This window comes from Hippopotamus amphibius, chromosome 9 (genome assembly GCF_030028045.1).
Source record: "Hippopotamus amphibius kiboko isolate mHipAmp2 chromosome 9, mHipAmp2.hap2, whole genome shotgun sequence".
Classification (NCBI taxonomy): domain Eukaryota; kingdom Metazoa; phylum Chordata; class Mammalia; order Artiodactyla; family Hippopotamidae; genus Hippopotamus; species Hippopotamus amphibius.
Window position 1 is genome coordinate 1,522,527 of NC_080194.1, and position 24,590 is coordinate 1,547,116.

The 24,590-nt window shown below is 36.8% G+C and overlaps 1 protein-coding gene across 5 annotated transcripts in view; it reads left to right on the forward strand.

Moving 5' to 3' along the window:
• Positions 1 to 24,590, forward strand: part of CKAP5 (cytoskeleton associated protein 5) — a 97,356-nt gene that overhangs the window by 11,906 nt on the left and 60,860 nt on the right. For 3 of the 5 annotated variants that reach the window (XM_057748171.1, XM_057748166.1, XM_057748169.1), the window contains exons 2-4: positions 20,316 to 20,403; positions 20,905 to 21,098; positions 22,779 to 22,985. In XM_057748171.1, coding sequence (XP_057604154.1) covers positions 20,347 to 20,403; positions 20,905 to 21,098; positions 22,779 to 22,985 — 458 coding nt within the window. In that variant the 5' untranslated portion in view covers positions 20,316 to 20,346. Of the gene's footprint in view, positions 1 to 9,175; positions 9,236 to 9,476; positions 9,496 to 20,315; positions 20,404 to 20,904; positions 21,099 to 22,778; positions 22,986 to 24,590 lie in introns of those variants that run through there. The other 2 variants (XM_057748167.1, XM_057748170.1) reach the window with 2 other exon arrangements.

Consider the following 24,590-nt stretch of genomic DNA (forward strand, 5'->3'; position numbering starts at 1 on the left):
TATTCTCTGGATATTAACCCCTTATCAGACAAATGATTTGTAAATATTTTCTTCCTTTCCATAGGTTATGTTTTTACTCTGTTTATTGTGTCCTTTGATACACAAAAGCTTTTCAGTTTGATATAGTCCCCATTATCCTTTTTGCTTTTGTTGCCTCTGCTTTTGGCATCATGTCTAAGAAATCAGTGTCCATTCCAATGTCGTGAAGCTTTTCCTCCATGTTTTCTTCTAGAAGTTTTATAGTTTTAAATCTTAACATTTAGGTTTTTAATCATTTCATATTAATTTTTGTGTATGATGTAAGATAAGGGTCCAACTTCATTCTTTTGCATGTAGCTATCCAGTTTTTCCCATCACCATTTGTTGAAGAGACCATCCTTTCCCCATTGAGTGGTCTTGGCTCCCTTGTTAAAGATCGGTTTACTCTAAACACAAGGGTTTATTTCTGGGTTCTCTATCTAGTGGTCCCCAACCTTTTTGGCACCAGGGACCAGTTTCGTGGAAGACAATTTTTCCATGGGTGGGGGTGAGGGGGTGGGGGATGGTTTTGAAATGATTCAAGCACATTACATTTATTGTGTACTTTTTTCCTATTATTATTACATTGTAATATATAATGAAATAATTATACAACTCACAATAATACTGACAGGAGGTGGAGCTCAGGCAGTAATGTGAGCGATAGGGAGTGGCTGTAAATACAGATGAAGTTTTGCTCTCTTGCCCTCCGCTTACCTCCTGTTGTGCCGCCTGGTCCCAGTACCGGTCTGTGGCCTGGATGGTTGGGGACCCATGCTCTCTTCTATTCTATTGGTCTGTTTGTCTTTATGCCATTACTACACTGTTTTGATCATGGTAGCTTTTTTAATGTGTTTTGGAATCAGGAAGAAAGTCCTGCAACATTTTTTTTCAAAAATGTTTTGACTATTCAGGGCCTTTTGAGATTACATATGAATTTTAGGATTGTTTTTTCTATTTCTACAAAAAAAATGCTGTTGGAATTTTGATGGAGATTGTGTTGAATCTATAGATTATTTTCTGATCTATAGATTCTTAATAATACTAAATCTTCCAGTCCATGGATATGGGATGGCTTTTCATTTATTTGTGTTTTGTTTAATTTCTTTAAGCATTGCTTTATAGTTTTCAGTGCACAAGTCTTTCATCCCCTTGGTTAGGTTTATTCCCAAATATTTTATTCTTTTTCATGCTATCGTAAGTGGAGTTGTTTTCTTATTTTCTTTTCAGATCGTTCATTGGCAATATATAGAAACACTACTGATTTTTGTGTGTTGGTTTTATATTCTGCAACTTTGCTGAATTCATGTATTCTCATAATTCTGTGGAATCTTTAAGGTTTTCTGCATATAAGATTATGCCATATGCAAATAGAAATGATTTTGCTTCTTCCTGTCTGGTTAAGATGTCTTTCATTTCTTCTTCTTGCCTAATTTCTCTGCCCAAGACTTTCAATTTTGTATTGAATAGGATTGGCTAGCACAGGCATCCTTGCCTTGTTCCTACTTTTAGAGGAAAAGCTTTGTTTTTCACTATTGAATACGGTGTTAGCTGTGGGCTTTTCCTAAATGGCCTTGATTATGTTGAGGTAGTTTCCTTCCATTCCTAGTTTGAGTGCTTTTATCATTGAAGGTGTTAAAACTTGTCAAATGCTTTTTACTGCATCAATTGAGATGGTCTTATGGATTTTGTCTTTCATTCTCCTAATGAAGGACAATGTTATGGTGCACTACATTAATTTTGATATGTTGAAATACCACTTGGTCATGGTGTATAGTCCTTTTAATATGCTTTTGGATTTGGTTTGCTAGTATTTTGTTGAGGATTTTTGCATTGGTATTTATCAGTGATATTGGTCTGTAGTTTTCTTGTAGTATCTCTGTCTGGCTTTGGTATCAGAGTAATTCTGTCCTCATATAATGAGCTTGGAAGTGTTCACTCCTCCTTAATTTCTGGAAGTTTCAGGAGGATTGGTGTTAATCTTTTTTAAATGCTTAATAGAATTTTCCAGTAAAGCCACTTGTCTGAGGCTTTTAAAGTATCACTTTAAATCCCATTCCAGTGATGGTTGATGATAGAAAGTTCAGCAGAGTTTGGTGCCCTGAGTATAGGCCTTAGGAAGGCATACTCTGAATGTGATTCTGACTACTTGATGCTGCAAATTGTGCTAGTTGTGACTAGATGTCTTAGAAGCTCACCTTCTGAGTACTGTATGTCAGGAGAAGGAAATACAATTCATATTTCTGACTTTTGGAATGAGTATTTTTACTTTTTACCACATTGCTTTCTTTGCCAGTCATAGGAGGCTGATAATTAAATTTTTGCTTTTTGAGTGACTTGTGTGAATTCCTACTTTTTGATCTGGGCACAAAATATATTCTACTAGGGTTATAATGCCTGAAAAAGGAAAATGATGGTAGAACCCACATGTATACAAACTATGATTTTGGGTTATCACTACATCTGTGATACTAGCATAAAGCAAACTACCATTCCTTTGTTGTAATTTAACCAAGGGCCAAAGGGAATGGGGCTGTGAGATTTTTTACCACTGAAACAGAAGCACTTTCCAAACTTCTAATGTAAGCTGCAGATATCCTAGTACTGAAAAACTTGGAATTGCAAGCATGCTGTTTATTATATATAGATAGTTGTTGTGGAATACTGTTCCATAAAGTTTTAGAGGTGGGTGAGTTGTTAATACAAACTCCTTGTTTTATGCATGAGAATACTGAAGCCCCCAAAGTTTAAATGACTTCCATAAGGTTTCACAGCTAATTAATAGTAGAGCAGGGATTTGAGGATATAAATTTTGTTCTTTCCAGCCCAGTGCTTCCTCTCAGATTTAAAACAACTGTTTTCCTACATTTATGCCTGAACACTGTAGTGTGTAACTTACTAAATTATAAGATTTTATTAGCTAGAAGCAGAGCTTTTTTTCCTTTCATTTTGAAACTCATGGAATATTTAATATATTTTAAATGTAATAAGTAATTTATGTTATAAACCTTAAAAAAGAAGCATCCATGTTCCTACTGCCCCCCTCCCCCCCAGTTTAAGAAACAGATCATTATCAATATCCTGTGCAAACTTCCTTGACAGCATCTCTGCCTTTTCTACTATGCTGTTTTCAATATATCCTCCTCATGCTTTTCTTTTAAAGTTAACTACAAATGTATGTATTCCCTACACAGTGTATTGTTTGGGTTTGTATACTCATACTGTGTGTTTTTCAGCAACTAGCTATTTTCAGTATTTTCTCAGCATGGTTTGTGAAATTCACAATGTTTTAGCTAATATCTGTCTTCATTTATTTTCACCGCTGTATAGTATCTTTTCTGTGAATATACCACAGCTTATTTGTTCATCTCCTATTAATGGGTTTTTAAAAAATTGAAATATAATTTATATACCATAAAAATTTATGCTTTTAGAGTGTACATAAAATTCAGTGGCTTTTTAACATATTCACATAGTTGAGCAACCATCGCCACTATCTAGTGCCAGAACATTTTCATCACCCCGAAAAGAGACCTCATACCTACTAGCAATCACTCCCTATTCCTTCTTTCACTACCTACCCTCCCACCCCTTGCTCCTGGCAACCACTACTCTGCTTTCTGTCTCTGTGGATTTAGCTAACCTGGGTGTTTCATACCAATGTAATCATTCAACATGTGGCCTTTTGTGTCTGGCTTATTTTATTTTATTTTATTTTTTACTTTTTAAATTTATTTATTTATTTAATTTGTTTAGGAGTCTTCATTGCTGCACACGAGCTTTCTCTAGTTGCAGCAAGCAGGGGCTACTCTTTATTGTGGTGCGCAGGCTCCTCATTGCGGTGGCTTCTCTTGTTGTGGAGCACAGGCTCTAGGCATGTGGGCTTCAGTAGTTGCAGCACATGGGCTCAATAGTTGTGGCTCACGGGCTTAGTTGCTCTGTGGCACATGGGATCTTCCCAGAGCAGGGCTCAAACCCAGGTTCCCTGCATTGGCAGGCAGATTCTTAACCACTGTGCCACCTAGGAAGTCCCTGGCTTCTGTTACTTAGTATAATGTTTTCAAGGTTAACTTATGTTGTAGGATGTATCAGTACTTCATTGCTTTTTATGGCTGAATGATATTCCATTGTATGGATAGACCACATTGTGTTTTACCCATTCATCAGTTGATGGATTGGGGGTTGTTTCCACTTTGGGGCTATCATGAGTAACGCTGCTATTAACATTTATATACAAGTTTTTGTGTGGACATATACTTTCAGTTCTCTTGCGAATGGGTTATTAATATCAAATATTTTCCAAAATGGAAGTGCCAATTTACATACCCAGCAACAGTGTACAAAAATTCCAGATGCCCCCTGTAAAAGCATTTTTTTTTGTAATACTGGACATAGTATTTATAATGAGTTTCTTAATATTTTCTTGTATGCATCTTTTTGCTTCCTAATCAAGAGAATTATACTTTTGATAAAGATGTTAAATATGACTTGCTACATAAAGAAATTGTTCAGGAATTTTATTTAGGCTGTGGAAATACTCATCTGAATGTTGGAAAACCAGTCTGACTGACAGGAGTATACATAACGTATGTATGTTTTGATTTCTTGTAGTTACTAGGAGTGCTTTTGTTAATTCTTTTTAACTCTTTATCGGAATATAATTGCTTTACAGCGTTGTGCCAGTTTCTGCTGTACACCAGAGTGAATCAGCTGTATTTATACATATATCTCCATATCCCCTCCCTCCCTCGACTCCCTCCCACCGTCCCTGTCCCAGCCCTCTAAGTCATCAACCATCATCGAGTTGATCTCCCTGTGTTATGCAGCAACTTCACACTAGCTATCTATTTTACATTTCATAGTATATATATGTCAGTGCTACTCTCTCATATCATCACAGCTTCCCCTTCGCTGCCCCCCCCACCCCCCACCCCATGTCTGCAAGTCTGTTCTCTACATCTGCATCTTTATTCTTGCCCTGTCACTGGGTTCATCAGTACCATTTTTTTTGAGATTCCATATATATGAGTTAGCATATGGTATTTGTTTTTCTCTTTCTGGCTTACTTTACTCTGTATGACAGTCTCTAGGTCCATCCACCTCACTACAAATAACTCAATTTAATTCCTTTTTATGGCTGAGTAATATTCCATTGTATATATGTGCCACATCTTCTTTATCTATCCATCTGTTGACGAGCAGTTAGGTTGCTTCCATGTCCTGGCTGTTGTAAATGGTGCTGCAGTGGACATTGTGGTACACGTATCTTTTTGGATTATGGTTTTCTCAGGGTATATGCCCAGGAGTGGGATTGTTGGGTCATATGGTAGTTCCATTTTTAGTTTTTTAAGGAGTCTCCATACTGTTTTCCTTAGTGGCTATACCAATTTACATTCCCACCAACAGTGCAGGAGGGTTCCATTTTCTCCATACCCTCTCCAGTGTTTATTGTTTGTAGATTTTTTGATGATTGCCATTGATGATTGTGAGGTGATACCTCATTGTGGCTCTTAGTTGTGGCTCACGGGCTCTAGAGCTCAGGCTCAGTAGTTGTGGCGCAGGGGCTTAGCTGCTCTGCAGCCTGTGGGATCTTCCCGGACCAGGGTTCAAACCTGTGTCCCCTGCCTTGGCAGGTGGATTCTTAACCACTGTGCTACCAGGGAAGCCCACTTTTGTTAATTCTTATAGCTTGTTGATCCAGAAAAAATGACTAGATTTGACTACTCTTGGATGGGATTTGAAAGTAATTTTCATTGATATCTCCCTTTTTTATAAACTAACATTTAAGATTCATACCAAGTGATAAATGATTCTTATATTTGAAGACTACATTACAAACCATTAATACTAAGTTACAGAAAGAACTGAGCGTAATTGATAGGTATGAAAATACAGATCCATACTGGAGATCTGTGCTAAGTACTAAGTACTAAGCCAGTCATGCTTGAACTCTTACATTGCTGGTGGAGGAGTGCTCCTCTTTTGTAAAGCCACTTTGGAAAACAGTTTGACAGTTACTTATAAAATTAAACATGCATTTACCATATCACCCAGCATTCTCACTCCTGGGTATTTGCCTAGGAGAATTGAAAAGTTCATACAAAATTCGGTAGCAGGTTTTGTTTTTGTTTTTGTTTTTGTTTTTGTTTTTTTGATTTGTTTGTTTGTTTTCCGTAATTGCTAAAAACTGGAAGCGACCCACATGTCCTTCAGCTGGTAAGTGGATGAGCAAAATGTGTTAGATCATATGATGGAATATTACTCAACAATAAAAATGAACAAACTACTGATATGTGCAAAACCATGAATAGTCTCAGTTGTACAAAGTGAAAAAAGCCAGAATTAGAACACCACACACTGTATGGTTCTTTTTATGTGACATTGTAGAAAAGCCAAAACTGTAGGAACTCAGTACTGATCAGTGATGGCCTGGGGGGGAGGGATTAATTACCAAAGGGGCTTAAGGAAATCTGGGGGGCTAATAGAGATGTCCTTGACTGTAGTGATGAATACATGACTCTGTATATCTGGCAAAGTGCATAGAACTGTGTTCTAAAAAGTGAATTTTAAAGTAACACAACATTGTAAATCAACTGTTCTCCAATAAAAATTTTTTAAGTGAATTTTAGTATATGTATGTTACACCTCAGTAAACCTGACTTAAAAGCTCTTAGATTTGGGGACCTCTTCTCCCTCTGATCCTCAGTTAGCACTGCTTCTGACAGCTGGGAACACAGGGAGCTAGGAGCAGTTGGAGGTGGGGGGTGCTATACATGCTTTTTAGCTTTCAAAGGAATGTGATAGAAAAGGCAGACAGTATTTGTTGAACGTTGTGTATTTTATTTACCAAATACTTATGTATAGCAATTAATTCTAGGCACTTTACAAATATAATAAGTGTAACTCATTTTAAGTCTCAATAACCTGATAAGATAAAAAATTCCTCATTTTACAAATAGAAAACAGAAGCACGGAGAGGTAGGAGTTGTCTAAAACCACACAGCTAATAAATGGCACAACTAAGATTTGAACTAAGCATTCTGGCTCCAGAGTTCATGCTCTTAATCACTAACTTGGCCTTTCTCCTTCACTGAATATGATCTAATAAAGAATTCCAGTTAATGCTTAAAAGTTTTTTTTCCCCTTGCTCTGGCTATGGGTACAATAAATATTTTTCTTATCTGTGCTTGATTTGTTGCAGGAAAAGTGTTATAGTGAAGAAGGATTTTTTAAAAACACAAGAAATGCCATCTTTCTAATACATGAATTATCATTCCCCGTGTTCTCTTCCATATATAATATTTGCTAAATCACTTCCTAAACAGTTTCAACTTTGTCCTGTTAAGGAGAATACTTCTATCCTGTAATCTGTTGAATTGTGAAGGTTTCACATGTCCAGTTTAGTCTCTTTGTGGTATAGTAAAGAAAAGGATACAGTAATCAAAGTAAGATGCGCTGTGTTTGGGCTGTGATATTTGGTAAGATATCTAAGTATTATTCAGGAATATTTACATAAAATGTCTTGCTTTGGGACAAAAGATATAAATCTGGTTGTCCTGAGCTATACAATCAATGGATTTTTATTCTAAATTTTTAATTCGCCAATAAGCACAGTGCTGGGTATTATCCATTTGTGTGGGTGCATGCACTATGCTTATTGAAGTTATCTGGACTCCTGTGTCAAAATAAGTGTTGGTCATACCTTTTGTGATAAGTATTTATTGAGTATTCATTTGGTATCACACGCTGGGAAAAGAGATGAGTGAGGTGCATTCCAACCCTTGCCCTTGAGGTGCTCACAATCTAATGTGAAGGCTGATCTACAAACCATTACTCTCATAACAGTGTGATAAGCTTGAAACAGACAGAAAGAAAGGTCTTAATTACCTAATTCAAAATCGTCATTCACAGTTAAATGCACTTTAAAATGATATTTTTTTGGCAGTGCAAAATCAGACTAATCTGAATCAGTTTCTCTTCGTAGCAACCTTAGCCTAGAATTTTCTAAAACCTTCAGAATAAGGGTAACCTGGGTCTGCTCCATGTTAGAGCAGTCTTTGTGCCTGTCCTTTGGAATCTGAATTTCCACTTGAACCCCTGTTTAGGACGGAAGATGTTAGGGCACTTATAAATGATCTTTAGCTTTACTAAATTGATTCCCATGCAGGTTTCATGGTGGCTTATGATTTTAATAAGGAATATTTATTCATCAAGATTAGATGAAGGTAATACAGGCTTAATAAACACATAAATCTCTTTCCTGGCAGTATAAAGGAGACACAAAATGCATACAAACCTTATAAGCTGGGATTGAGGAAAAATTCCTCCTATGAAAAGAAATTTAAAATTCATTAATAACCTATGGAGAGCTGCTCAGAGACCATTACTTAACTCCCTGATATATTAATCCAGTTTCTACTACAGTTTTCACAAGAACTTTTCATATTACATTAGATGCCTGCGCATCACAATTGTATTTGCACACAAGATTTCTTTATCTACACAGACTTTTAGTGAATTCTTGGCCAGTTTTTGAAAGACCACATTTTACTCACAAGAAGGAGAATGTTATTTTTCTATTTTGCCTCCTGTTATCCGTCTTCTGTCATTGTCTAGGATTCCTTTTGTTGTACAGAAGAGAAGGAAGTCACTGAAGGGGTGAGGTGAAGCAATGCAAGCTGTCAGAATTCTTTTCTTTGCCTTTGAGTTGCCATTTGAAAAACACTAACTGCTCAGGTTAATGGAATAAGCCACTTACGTAATGGGGGCTATATATGTACCCTGATGCTTTGACTGTTTCCTGCAGCAATTTTTTACACCCCTGGAGGAGGAATTAGGATTGTGATAGTAAGAACAGGTCACTTCCTTTGTTTCTGTGTGGCCACAAAAAAAGAGGTCCCCACCTGACTGCGGTGGAGTTTTCCTAGTTGGGCCTTCATTCACCTCTTGCCTTGGAAGCCCTGTGGGCTGGAAGGAGCACCCTGGGTCCTGCAGGCCTCTGAGGAAAGGCATGCTGCGGCCCCTTTAAGCCGTCAGTGTGTGCCGGGCGGGGGCCTAGGTGGGGCGGGCACTCTGACAGTGAGCTCTGGGCCCCGCCCCCAGGGAGGCGTTTCCCAGCGGCCCTCAGCACCAATGCCACCACCGCCCCCGCCCGCCCGGTATTCGTGCCGATTCCGCCTCGGACCGTAGGGCCCCGACCTCTCCCTGCCTGGGGAGCGTAAGTGTCAAACTGCGGGCGAGGGTCAAGCATCCCCTGCCCATGCCGGAAGTCCTGGTGGACTGTACAGGGGACTTTCCTGGCCTATCAGAGGCTAAGGCGGCGAAAGAGCGTAAACAATGCCGGCTGCAGTGAGCTAAAGCCTGGGGCATCTGCTCTACTTCTGGGTGGTGACAGCGGCCCTAGGGTGCTGGTCTGGATATGCAGTGGTTGAGCGGTGCCCACAACCTAGCTTTGCCCCAGCTTGGTTCCTGCTTGAAGTGAGCTTTTACCCAGTATAATCCCACTAAGATAAATGGGTGGAGCTGAATCTAGTGTCCTGGGCCTTGGGTCCTGAGCCTGGGCTTTGGAGACCTGGGTAGCTTTGGGATGAGTAAGCATTAGATTTTCAGCTACCTTGGTATAATTGAGCAATAACTCTCGAAGTAGACCTAATTCACAGCCAGGTTTAGCTCTCTGTCTCCCCAGAGGCCTGTGTTGGTATCGGGTCCCCCTTTTGGAGACACTGACAGTGATCATCTATTGAGGAGAGTCCAGTTAACCTTCTTTGCCTCTGATGTGAATAGCACCACGTGAAAGAGTCAGCTCTTTACCCCTCTCTGAAGGAATTGGTGGGAGGCCACCATCCCAGGACTAGAACAGCAAGCTCACCCAAGTTTGTTGAGATAACCTATTAGAGGAGCAGTTCGCATTTCTGGCCCCCTGATAATGGAGAATACTCCAGGAGGCTAACACTTGTCCTTGTTAATGAGAATTACCTGGAGGCAGTGAGATGTTTTAAATTAGAGGGAAAGCCTTGTCGTTTTTTGTTACTGGCTACTTAAGTGATGAGATTTTGTCTGGCTTGGCCAAGTAGTAAAATTTTTAAGTTTTCTGTGACAGTTACATAATGGTTATGCTTCTTTAATCCAGTTGTCCTTCTTAGACATGGTTTAAGATTTCTGGGAATGTATGTGTATTTTGTCTTATCCTTTTTTTGAGCAAATTTACATCGCTCTTTAGTGGTTGTTCAAAGAGGTTGCTTTTGAGTAGGCAGAATTTTTTCCTCAGCCTTCCCTAAAACTCATTCTGTGCTTCTGCAGTAGCATTTCCTTAGCCAGAAGTGAGTGTCCAGGAATGGTAATCAGATCTAGATCTCTTGTATTGTAATAGGGAAGAGCTTTTGTAGGTCAAGAGCTTGGGAATTGGCCATAAAATAGTTTCACTGCCATAGCTTTTTCCCAAGTAGAAAGCTAAAACAGTATGTTTAGTAGCTGTATAACTATTCTTATAAGCTGTCATGGTACAGGAATTTAAATTAAAAGGACATTACACGTGGACTCTTGGGTGATGGGAAGAGTGGTGGACTGAGAGATAGGAGACATAGTTTCTGGGTCCAGCTCTAACAGTACTGTGACTTAATCTCTTGGCGCCTTACTTTTAGCTTGTTGATGAATGAGAAAATGTGTAGATTGCTGGGGTCTATTGTTAATGATAGTACATAATGCACATTAATTAAATATGGAACAGTAAACTGAAGTTTATTTTAAGTTCAGAGTTTATTCTAAGTTGTGTCTTTATGTATGACTTTGGAAACATTTCTTAATCTCTGGTCTAAAAATAAATAATTATATCTAAACCTTCAGCAGTAGTGTGAACTATATGGTATTTGAGCTCTTTGGAAGACATTTTAAATGCAACAGTGGTATAAAATTATAATATTTCTGTGGAACAGATTAATTTTAGCTGGCTCCCTTGCCTTTGCCTCTGTTTTAGGTGGGTAAAATCTCCTGAGTGCGCTGAATAATTTGAAATTTCTGCATATTTGTAGTATGGACTATACTGAACCATAGCAAGCATTATATATAGGTCAAGTTAATTTTATTAGTGCTTCTCTTTGTTGGCAATTTTATTTACTTTTAAAGCATCAAACCTTGCTATGTAACAAAGACGTGGTTTCCTGTGTCTTTGTTTATAAAGTCCAGAACCTTCTGTTCGTTCCTGGTGCCACATTTCCAGCCACTTGGTTGAAGGTCTGAAACCAAACTCATGATATTCTTAACCTCTCCTCCACTCCCCCAAAACAAACAACTCAGAACTTTCTTCTGACACTTTTCTCTCATTAGCACTACTGTTCTCCAGGTCATGTAGACTGGAGCTTCCTACTAGATTCTTCTTCCTATTCCTACATCCTTAGTTGCTAAGGCTTAGTGATTCTGTTTCTTTAATGTAACTCCCTTCAGTCTTCTCTTCTCATCCTTTCCATTCCTGGTAGTTCTGGCTTCTGTTTATCTTTGCCCTCGAGTACGGCAGTCATTTCCTATCAGGACTCTACTTTCTCTCCCTTCCAGTTCATTCTGCATAGATTTATCTTTCTAAAGTAGAGAGGATCATGTCATTGCCCTGCTTCAGGTCATCAGCATCCTCTGCTGTTTAGCTTAATATTCAAGATTATACATGATCTGACTCTAGTCTGTCTTTCTGGTCTTCTACTCTAATAAATGGAGCCATTGTGTCCCTAAATATGCTTCGTACTTTTCTACTTCCAAGACTTTGCCTTTCTCATGTTCTCAGCCTAAAATATCTCTTCTGCACCCCTGGTTTTGTTTTTTGTTTTGTTTTTTTTTAAGTCTACCTATCATTTATCACTGAGCTCAGATGTCATCCTTTCTATGAGATTTTTCACTGACCTTCCCTCACTCACTGGTGGTTGATCCTGTCTTTGAACTCCCTTAACCCTTATTTGTCTCTTGCTTAGGGCACTTTCCACATATAATGCATTTTGTATTATGGTTGTTTGTTTAGACATGTACTTTTAACTCCGGTGAACTCCTTGAGCCATCATGGTTTACCCATAGAGAAATTAATTGAATGAATGCTTTAGGTAATGGAATAGATTCTAATTATTATTATCTAATAATAGATCCTATTATTAGAAAGGACTCTAACCTTTACAACCAGTCCATACACATGTAAAATGATTGGCAACTTTAACAAATCACTCTTATCTCTTAAGAACTTTTGTTAGTAAACTTTGTTAGTTTGGTTTTTTGGGTTTTTTTTTAACAGTTTTAATGGGATGTATAATTTACATACCATTCACCCATTCAAAGTATACAATTCAGTGACTTTCAGTATATTCATAAATTTGTGCAGCCATCACCACAGTCAATTTTAGAACATTTTCATTACCCCAAAAAGAAACCCCACACTCCTTAACACCCTTCTAATATCTCCAGACACCCCCAGTCATAGGCAACCACTCATCTACTTTCTGTCTATAGATTTGCCTATTCTGGACATTTCATATAAATGGAATTATTCAATATGTGGTCCTTTGTGACTGACTTCTTTCACTTAATATAATGTTTTCAAGGTTCATCCATGTTGTAGCATGTATCGGTACATCATTTCTTTTATGTGTGTATCGTAAAATACACATAAGATTTACCATCTTAACCATTTTTAAATATACAATTCAGTGACATTAAATGCATTTGTAATGTTGCGTAGCCACCACCCTCCATCTCCATAATTCTTTTCATCTTGCAAAGCTGAAATTTTATACCCATTAAACAGTAACCCCTCATTTCCCCTCTCCATCCATCTGCTGGCAACTGTCATTCTACCTTCTATCTCTATGATTTTGGAATCATAGAGAATCATACACTATTCATCTCTTTGTGGCTGGCTTATTTCACTTAACATAATGTCTTCAAGGTTCACTCAGATTATAGCATGTGTCAGAATTTCTGTCCTTTTTAAGACTGAATGATATTCTGTTGTATTTGTGTACCACATTTTCCTTATCCATTCATCCATCGATGGTCACTTGGGTTGCTTCCACGTTTTAGCTGTTGTGAATAATGCTGCTATGAACGTGGGTGCACAGATATCTCTTCGAGACCTGCTTTCAGTTATTTTGGGCACATACCCAGAAGTGGAATTGCTGGATCACATGGTCATTCTCTTTTTAATATTTTGAGTAACGGCCATACAGTTTCCCACAGTAGCTGTACCCTTTTACATTCTCACCAACAGTGTACAAAGGTTCCAGTTACTCCATATCCTTGCCAACATTTGTTGTTTTCTGGGTTTTTGATAGTGACCATCCTGATAGGTGTGAGATGGTTATCTTGTAGTTTTGATTTGCATTTCCCTAATGTTTAGTAATGTTGAGCATCTTTTCTTGTGCTTATTGGCTATTTGTCCTCTTTGGATAAATGTCTAATCAAGCCCTTTGCCCATTTTTAATTAAGTTGTTTGCTTTCTTGTTGTTGAGTTTTAGGAATTCTTTATAGTACTTCATTTTTATTACTGAATCATATTCCATTCTATGAATTTACCACATTTTATTTATGTATTTATTGGTGGATAGACATTTGGGTTGTTTCCACTCTTTGGCTATTATGAATGTTAGTTTGGTTTTAATTTGCTGTGTATATTGAAGACAGCACTACATTTCTCTAAGAGATCATTCAGGCCTTTAACTTGTGTGACTTTTCATGAAATTGTTGGTTTATTCTACATGTATTCCATTTTATGAATTTTGAGGGTCCTCTTCATTACTTCCTGAATATGTTGTGAATGTTCCTAAGGCCTTTACTTTCCTTTGTGATAATGGCTAGTTAAAATTTGCAGATAGAGGCAAAGTTTAACTTTCAAACAAGTGGCCACTTTAATGACCTTTCCCCTACCCTCCCCTGCACCCGGCAAATATTCTAGAATTATAGTTATAAATTTAAAGCTAGTATGAACTATAGAGATTATAGTCTACCACCCTTTTGTTTTTTTATTAATCTCAAGGAAAGTTTCCTTTTCAGCTGGTAGAGTCAATGCTCAATGGAATAAGGGTTGTGAGGGAGAAGGGTTGGATGGGTAATCTCAAATTATAATTAAAACTGTAATCACTTCTTTCTTATGCAAAGACAGGTTAACAGTATTCTGAGACCCAGCTGGGTAGTTAGTTGTGATTTTTCAGCAGCTGCTGATTAGGGATGATTCCCGCTTACCAACTAACTGTTTTAAATTTCTCTAAATTACTTAAGTCCTTTGGAGGCAAATAAACTTCTGTTTCACATATACCCTCGTTTGCTCTTTATATATTTATTTATTTATTTATTTATATTTATTGGCTGCATTGGGTCTTCATTGCTGCACGTGGGGTTTTTTTTTTTTCCTGTAGTTGTGGTAAGCAGGGGCTACTCTTCATTGTAGTGCGCAGGCTTCTTACTGTGGTGGCTTCTCTTGTTTCGGAGCATGGGCTCTAGGCTTGCGGGCTTCAGTAGTTGTGTGTGGGCTCAGTAGTTGTGGCTCGAGGGCTCTAGAGCGCAGGCTCAGTAGTTGTAGCACACAGACTTAGTTGCTCCCCAGCATGTGGGATCTTCCCAGACCAGGGCTCAAAGCCATGTCCCCAGCATTGCAAGGTGGATTCTTAACCACAGCGCCACCAGGGAAGCCCCGCTCTTTATATTTTTATTGAGTTAAGTGATCACCAAAATAATTCTCATTATTTATACTGTTTAGTGTGAATAGATTTCACTACAGATAATGTAGAAACCATATGTAGGTAAGTTGTAGGAATTTCATCAAACTAGGATTCAAGAAATCTCTTCTAGACCGTTCTCCCCTACCCCAGTGACCTTGGGCAGGACACTGAACCTCTTTTTCCCCATATGTAAAAAAGAGGATAATGATAATTTCTTTCTTTCTTCCTTTCTTTCTGCCTTTTGAGGATAGAGATTAATAAGACAAAAAGCGTTTGCTAAAGAGAATCTTATAGTTTAGTAAGAGTCACATAACTAAGAATAATATAAAAAAGAAAGAAACTAAACCTGAATGAGGTAATATAAGTGTGCTTGCATTTGCATCATGAAGTACATAGAAGATGAATGATTGTAAAAATGCTTGTAAAATATAAAGTGCTGCTGAAATATAGGATGGGTGTTAACTGTTATTTTAACTAGGGACTTTAAGATGATTTTAAACAGTGCCCTAAAGTCTTTGTTCATAGAATTTGAAAGATTGTAGACCAGGAGATTTTAACCTGGGTTAGAATTCAGGGACTCTGTGAATTTGTATGGAGAAGTAATTACATCTTTATTTTTACTGACCTTTTAAGTGAAATTTTGACATTTTCTTCAGTTAATAATGTAGGCAATAAACTATAATAGTATTAGAAGAATCTATGCCTTTGCCACCAATAGAAATCATTTTCATAATCATATTATGTAATATATCAAAATATTTTTATTCATAACTTCAGAATTACAGTAATTAAATCTGCTGCTAGATTTTATTTAATATATTAATGGAGAAGCCCATATAGTCACATTTCAGAATATTTTGATAACTATATTTCAACATTACTATATTATATTCAACATATATAACTATATTTCAACATAACTGATTTAATGTAATCATATATTTTATGCATTAAACAATATACTGAGGTGCCTATAGACTTGCTCTTTTAATCCTATAAAGTTCCAAAATGAAATCAATTGTAATTTAGTAATGAAATAAATATTTTCAAATTTGGAATGCCAAATACTGATGATAGTCAGTTGCTACCATTTACTGAGCCCTTGCTAGATGCCAAGTACCTAGTCTAAGAGCTTTACGTGTGCTGACTCATTTAACTCACACGCCAATCCTCTGAGGTGTGTATTATTATTCCCACTTTACACACAAGCATGCTGAGGCAGTGTATATTTGGCTAAGTAACTTACCCAAGGTCTCAGCCTCAAGTTAGTGATGGTTTTGAAGATACAGAATTCTTTTTCTTTTTAAGTTTAGATTTTCAGGCAGAAATAGAAAATAATAAGGTTTCCCTCAAGTAGCAAAAACTCAAATTTAATAAGACCGTTACTTCATTTTGCATTATTGTGGGTTTTTTTCCTTCCCCATCAGACATTAATTGATCATTTTATATGTGTCAGGCACTGTACGTGGTGGTCTAAGGGGCTCATCTACCTGTCCTATAGATGCTGGTTTCATCTAAACTCCAACCTGGGCTCTTCTCACTATATACTCTCCCTCATCCACACCCCCCCCCCCGGCCCCCCCAGTTTTAATTACATTTATCTAGTGATAACTCCTAAATTTTTATCTCCATACCAGACCTCTCTCTCTTGAGCACCAGAGGTGAATCTCCAGCTGCTTCCCACATCTACCCTTGTCTAGTGTACATCTCAGACTCAGCTTGTCCAAAACTTCATCTTACACTCCTTCTACAGTCACTCAATAAAGATAGTCCTTGACATTCCTTATAGCTCTAAAATCCATCCCCTTTTCTCCACCTGCATTGCTGCTACTCTTAGTTCCAGGCCATCATCATCCTTCATTTAGATCAGCCTTCTAACTGATTTCCCTCCATTGTTACTGCCTTCCAAGACATTCTCTACATTGCTTTTATATTTACAATACAGTCCTTGAAAAATGCAAGTTTGATAACATGAAATTTTCCTATTTACAGCCCTTCAAAGTCTTCTTCTGCCTTTGGGATAAAGTTCAGATTTCTTAACATTGCTTACAAGACCTTCCAGGGTCTGATCTGGACTACTTTCCAGAGCCTTATTGTCTATACCCCCTTAGTTTTCTTGTTGCATTTTATACTTTAGCCTTGGTGAACTTTTTTCAGTTGCTCAAACCACTATAATAAAAGAAGTTAGAATAGATGCTATGGCAGTTTCTAAACACGTATGTCTACTTCTGTACTTCTCTGAATGATAAGCTTATGAACCAGCACAAGTCTTTGGACCACACTTTTAGTAGATTTAAACTATAGTATACCACATGGATGAGTTTTACAAATGAAACATTGAATGAAAAAAGCAAGTTATGGAAGACTACAACAGTATAACATTTTCCTAAGGCTCACAAACAAGCACAGTTAATTTTGTTTAGGAATATGTAACTGACTACAGTATAGAACCAAGTGAACTTCAGGAAAGTGCTTCTGTGGGAAGAAGGATGGGGTAGGAAAGAAATGCACAGGTGCAATAATAATATCGGTAGCATCCTTTTAGTTTGGGTGGTAGGTCAATATATCAATTTTATTGTAATGCTTCCTAACACATATATTGTATATATTTCCCTTTATATGTAAAAAATTGAATTCTAAGATTAATTTTTAAATTAAAATAATCATGGGGGAAAATTAGTGAAGTCCTTTTTCTTAGTAAATTGATCCTGGAAAAAGATAAAGGCAGAGCAGTAGTCCTCAGTGTCACACGTATATGCAAAACACTGTATCCATTATTTCAGTGGCTGGGAAAGTTTTGTATGAAGCAAGCCTTTCCTTTGAATGGAAAGCAGCAAAATCATAAACACCAATCTTTTTTTAAACTGAAGCTATGAAGTAGTAGAAGCCGTTTCAGAAAATATAGCACAGTGACATCAGTATTTTATATGAGGCGGTTAGGTTGGATAACCTTTTTCTTCATGTTTTGAAGAGGAACCAACAACAAAAAAAAGTATTGCAGTGAATTCACAGAATACTAACAGTCGAATATTATTGTTCACATTCTCTTGGTTGGAAAATGTTTTAAAAGCTTTCATTGACTGTTTCTCTTTGAAAATCAGTCAGATAGGAAAGATAGCTTTTGCAGCTCAAACTTGTGCCAAGAAAGTAACATAAGAAGTTTTTAACTCAGGTTGCATACTAGAATCACCTAAAACTTAAAAAAAAATATATTTTTGTTGAGGAGAAATTCATATAACATAAAAGTAACCATTTTAAAGTGAACAATTCAGTGGCATTTTGTATATTCAGTGTTGTGCAACCACCATCTCTGTCTAGTTCCAAGACAGTAACATGTCCGTCACATCACAGGAAAACTCCTTACCCATTAAGCAGTTTCTCCCCATTCCCCCTCTTTCCACAACACCCGGCAACCACCAGTCTGCACCTGTCTCTATGGATTAATCTATTCTGGATGTTTCCTATATATGGAATCATATAGTACAGAACCATAGAACCTTTTATGTTTGGCTTCCTTCACTTAGCATCATGTTTGTGAAGTTCGTCCATGTCATAGCATGCGCCAGTAAGTACTTCATTCCCATTTATAGCTGAGTAATAGTCCATTGTGTGTACGCATCACAGCTTGTTGATTCATCCGCCGCCAATAGACATTTGAGCTGATTTTTGGCCATTGCGGGTAGCGCTGCTGTGAATACGCATGTACATGCACTTGTTGAAGTACCTGCTTTCAGTCCTTTTAGTTGCTGTGTAATATTACACTTAGTGACTATACCACTATTTATTCATTCTCTTTGATGAACTTGTAAAAAGTGTTTCCAACTTTTGCTTTTATGAACACCATTGCTATGAATACCCTCATACAGGTCTTCTGGTGCAGTTGGCATCAATTTCTAGGGTATGAACCTAGGAATGGAGTTGCTGGATAGTAGAGTATGTCCATTTTCAATTTAAATAATGCCGTACTGTTTTCCAAACTGTTGTACTGTTTTATCTCTCACTATTGCTGTATTAGAGTTCCTGTAGATTCTCTATTAAGGTTGACGCCTACTCTAAAACACACTGCTGTTATTTCACAGAGTCTTGGGGATTTTGAAGAGGAGTCTTAATGAAAGTTCCATTTATTCTAATAAACTTTTACAGTTCAGTCTCTTGTAACTTTCCCTGGGATATTGCCTACATTTTAGTGGCAGGCAACAAGTTGTAAAGGAAGAGGCATAGACTTGGAATCTTACTGTGATCTCACTGCCTGTTAGTTTTGTTGATTTTGGCAACTTACTGCATCTTTGTGAGCCTAGTGTGTAAAGTGGGGAGAATATCTTTCTTTCATGTAGTTATTGTTAGTATAATGAATCAACATGTTTAAAAAGTACTTTGCACAGTGCCTGACTCATAGCAGACACCATCAAGGCATATATTCATTAAACGAGTATTTATTGAAGACATATTTTATCTCAGGCCAGAACTAGGGACGGAGAGATAAGCAAGATCTCTTTTGTGTTATTTATAATATTGAAAAATGTGAAACAATTTAAATGTCCAATGTTAGAATTGGTGATTATGGTACATTCATAAAATGGAGTGCAGTGCAGCCTTTAAACATCGTGTTCTCAAATAAGAGGGAATCTTTGTGCCCCTGTAAGAAAAAAATGACAAGAGGATTAGCCCTTTTCCATATAATTTATACACTGCATGTGCATTGAAAAAAATCTGTAAGGATTCAAGTAGATACACTTCAGTGTTCGTCGTGGTTACTAATTGTTAGTGAAATTGTGTTTTAATGCTTTTCTTCCTTATATATTTTCTGTACTTCCCAGATTTTCTACAGCTAATATACATTACTTTTATAATCAGAAAGAAAGGTACTATCTAAATGAATAGCATAAAGTTGTTTAAGGAATGTTGACTGTAAACCTCACTAACTAAAAAATGGTTTAAAGTTTATGAAGGAATAGTTTATTCAGGGATTTAACTTTTTACTAGTTTATATAGACACATTTATTTATCAGAATTAGGTAGAGAGATAGGTAACATCGAGATTTGTCCATATTGATTATTTTCTATACAGAATTTTAGGATAAAAGTATGACTTACCTTTGAAACTCTTTTCTTGCCGCCCCCCCCCCCCCTTTTTCTAATTTATTTTTATTTTTTGGCTGCGCCATGCGGCATGTAGGATCTTAGTTCCCTGTCTAGGGATGGAACCTGCACCCGCTGCAGTGGAAGCGCAGAGTCCCAACCACTGGACAGCCAGAGAAGTCCCTTTTAATTTTTTTTTTTCCTTGCCTTTTTAAAAGGGCAAGTACCTCAGCTCTTCTGTTTTAATTCTAGCTTTGTCACAGATCTAAGAAGTTCTCATTTGGGAAAATATATAAGCATCTTAAAAAAAAAAGTATCTGTCCTTTCTAGATTTCATTTAGATTTTTAGCTTTTTTTTTTTTGGTTTACTTTTAAAATGTTCTGTTAATGGGATTAAATGGGCATTTGACCAAAGAATGAGATTTTTTACTCTTATTGGTGTATGCATGATAAAATAATAATCTCAAAAGTCCTTTTGTCTTAAGAAACAGTTTGGTTGCTAGAATTAATAGATACCGATTTTTGTCTGACCAGGAATTAATTCTAAGGAGAAACTGGAAGCACAATGGGAGATGACAGTGAGTGGATGAAACTGCCGGTTGATCAGAAATGTGAACACAAGGTAAGACTTTTCTGGAACTCAAATTTCATTGTCATTGGCTTGTTTTGTCAGCAGTTGTGCTGTATGGCATAGTATAAAACTGCCTAATGATTGCACAATACAACTGGAAAAGCAGCCTACTTTGGAGTTTGGGCAGTTTCAGCAGGAAAATTTCTCATGTTTGAATTGTTACATCCTTAATGTCATATTACAAAGAAGTAATGACTAATACTTGAATACAAAGTGGGATACATTTATAGTGGCCTGTTTATGAATTCTAGAAGGCCTTAGCAGAATATCATAAATATTAAACACTTACAAGAAAAAGTATATTCGCTTATCTTTAAAAAAAAAAGAAAGAAAAGAAAAGCTATCTGGATTTCTTAAACTCTGTTTTTGTTTCTAGTCTGGGGTCCTTTGTTCAAATTATCTGGTATAAGGTAGTCATCCATCCCCTCCCCCCCCCAACAGTAGATAATAATGTCATTAAATTTGTTTTGTTTCAAAATACTTTTCTTTTAGCTGTGGAAAGCAAGGTTAAGTGGGTATGAAGAGGCCCTGAAGATCTTCCAGAAAATAAAGGATGAAAAGAGCCCAGAATGGTCCAAATTTTTGGGATTGATCAAAAAATTTGTGACTGATTCCAATGCAGTGGTTCAGTTGAAAGGATTAGAAGCTGCACTTGTTTATGTTGAAAATGCCCATGTAGCAGGAAAGTAAGTAGTTTCTTTGCCGCTATTCTGGTAAAAACCCCTGTCTCGTGCTGCATGGATTAATTTGTGTGTATTTATGGATCACTGTGCTTAGTTATTGATTATTAGCACTTTTAGAGGATATTCATTTCTTAACCTTCGTAGCTCCTTGACACTTGTTTCTCATTTAGTCTTTATCTGCTCTTAGAAGAAACTGAGGTGGTTAGCAAAGGCATCAGAATTTCACTGAAAACATTTGAGCATTACTAAAATCATTTTCTACAATGGTTCCAGGCTAGGTGATCTTAGAATCGCATCTTTCTCCCTATGGTCATTAGGCATTTTTATCTCTTAGGAGAGGTAATGCTAACTAAATAACCTCTGTAACTCCCGGCTTATTGGATGACAGAGGTTTCTAGTCACCTCAGTCTCCCATACCTGATAAACCTGTCTTTTCTAATGCTAGTCCTTATGTCATTGAAAGAAGCCCTTCATTAAAAAAAAAAAAAAATGGGGACCCTTGACCTAATTGCACAAGAAATATATACAGCCATCTCTAGGTATCTGCAGGGGAATTGGTTCCAGGGCAAAAGTCCCCACCCCCACGCCCTAGGATAGCAAAATCTACAGATGGTCAAGTCCCTTACATAAAATGGCCTAGTATTTGCATATAACCTACATACATCCTCCTGTATGCTTTAAATCTTCTCTAGGTTACTCTCAATACCTAACACAATGTAAATACTATGTGAATAATTGTACTTACAATTGTAAATGATGTGTAAATAGTTGCTGGCTGCATGGCAAATTCAAGTTTTGCTTTTTGGAACTTTCTGAAATTTTTTTTTCCCAAATATTTTTGGTCCGAGTTTAGTTGAATCTGCAGATGAGAAACCTGTGGGTAAGGAACCCACCAACATGGAGGGCCAACTGTACTTGACTCACCTCAAAATTTATACAAAGAAAGACAGTCATTAATTTGACAGTTTTGTTAACCAGCATCACTGAGTTTCCCTTGCCATCAGTGAAACCATTCCTTTTTTCATTTTATTTTTCTTCTGATAACTAGAAATTTTTTTTGACAAATTCTGCATTTAATTCCAACCCACTCAATTTCTCTAATTTCCAGTAGTACAGGTTTTATTTAATTTAGAAGGAATTCAAAGCAATAAAGCTACTGTAAAGTCTTGCCAAGGAGTCAGGAGCAGCCTTTTGTTATTTAAGGTATATATCCATTCCCTCTGTGAAGAAATTCTCTTGTCCTAAAAAGTGTTTAAAATGACTTTTAAAATTTTTCCCAAAAAGCAAGAATTCTCTAATCTTATTTTTGTAAAATGTATCTGTGTCTATTTATCTATGCATATAGAAAGGTCTAGAAGGATGGGTACTATAAAGTTGAAAGTAGATTTCTCTGGGTAGTGAGATTTCAAGAAATTTTTGCTTTCTTGTTTAAATTTGCTATATGTGTAAATATAAATTATGGTTCTGTGTCATTGTCTGTTGTGACGTGTTAAACTTTTATGGTTTGCAGAAGTTTTCTTTTTATGTTCTTGAACATAAATGTTTTAGAGTCTCATTTGCTTTATTTCAAGCATTTCTGAAAAAGTATTTGTTTCCCCCACTTTGCATGACCTTTTCCAGCTCTTTCTATTAAAGTGGTGTTTTTATGTGTATGGTTGTTGTTGTTTATAATCTATATTACAGAACCACGGGAGAAGTTGTATCAGGTGTTGTAAGTAAAGTGTTCAACCAACCCAAAGCCAAAGCCAAGGAGCTAGGCATTGAGATTTGTCTAATGTACATAGAGATTGAGAAAGGAGAGGCTGTGCAAGAAGAGCTCCTGAAGGGCCTGGACAATAAGAACCCCAAGATCGTAGTGGCCTGTATAGAGACGCTGAGGAAAGCCTTAAGGTAAAACCTTTTTGCTTTAGTTCTGTTGACTAGAATATCTCAATTGAGTTTGGGTTCCTGGTTTAAACAGAAATGGAAACTGTTGCGCTTGACTTGGCAGACCAAACCAACCAGAAAAGTGACCTGGTAAAGCTAAAGCCATTCAAGTGTGACACTGTATTCAGTAATTTTAGCCTTTAAATGTGTTGCATAGTTATTTTACCTAAATCTCTTTCTAGTGAAGATGAGGAGGGGATATTTCTGACCTGTTCTCAGATTATGAATTGACTTTTTTGTGGAAAAGCCCTCTTCAGGATATTCATGCAGCTCTTTTTCTCTTGTAATCCTCAGGCATAAGTTTATGTACTTTGAAATGTTGGCTAAAGATAGTTTGTTGGCTAAAGCAAACCTTTGTTTAGGTGCTTTTTAAAATAAAGTTCAGGTGCTTTTTAAAATAAAATAGAAGCAAATTCCAAATGAGATACTTTAGAAAGCAGCTCTAGTGAAATCCTATATGTGACCTGTGGGTATGAAGATCATCCCAACTCAACTCTCTTGTGATTTTGTGTATGACCTACTTCTTGGAGAATATGCTTCCTTTGGTATTTATCTTACATGAAAGTATCAAAATTCTTAAATTTTGTTAAACAGTCTTCACTGTGTAAGTCTGTAAACTTTGTCTTTTTCTTGATTCATAAGTTTCTTTTATAAAATTTGACTTTTCCTTAGATTCTTTTGTGATAAAATTTTCCTCGTTCCTACCCTATTATAGTACAATAGACATGTATTTTTATGAGTAGTAAATAGTGTGTTCACGCTGTCATTTTAGAAATTTAGTGAATTGACTGCATTATCAAGACTGTGTTTGTCTTAATAGATCTGTTCTGTCCTTGGTGTAATGGGTTTCTTAATAAAAATATGTATTATACTATATTCTACCTTAAAAATCAGTAGTTTCTAATCTGGATTCTATAAACTCTGGCTATCTCATTTATAAGCTGACTGGGAGAATAAGGGTAGAGAAAGGACAGGTTGTGTGTATTGTCTTTTACATCTTCTTACAGACGTTGTTGTTGTTTAGTCGCATCCCTGTATGGCTCTTTATTTGTCCTAAGGCATCTCAAAATCTGTAGTAGAAATACCTAGATAGCTCTCTGGGACCTTCTGGAACTGTTTAGTCCTCATTTCCAGAGCTTCCTCAAGCTCTCTTATGTTAGTGATCGCTTCAAGAGACCAAAAATATTCTGCGGCCCCTAAAACGAGCTTCTAGAACTCTTTTCCCCCCCACAGTAATATGTGTAGTATCAAGATTAGGTTTTATGTTGTTAAGTTGCCCGTTTTCCATTTGGACCTGCTCCATCTGTTTGTTTTTTAAATATCTTTCAGAACTAGGCCAGGATAGTGAAACAAATAAACAAAAATCAGGTGAAACAGTAGTAATGTAAAGGAAGATTAAGAGATCCCAAATATTAGGTTCTTCAGACAGCCATTCCTAAACAGAATAGTTTATCATCACTGAAAGTTCTTATTTTTCCTTTAGTCTTAAAGGTTTGCTGAACCAAGTTAGAATGTTTTATTTTCTATTAAAATAAAAGATTTTAAAGGAAATATTGAAGATCATCTAGT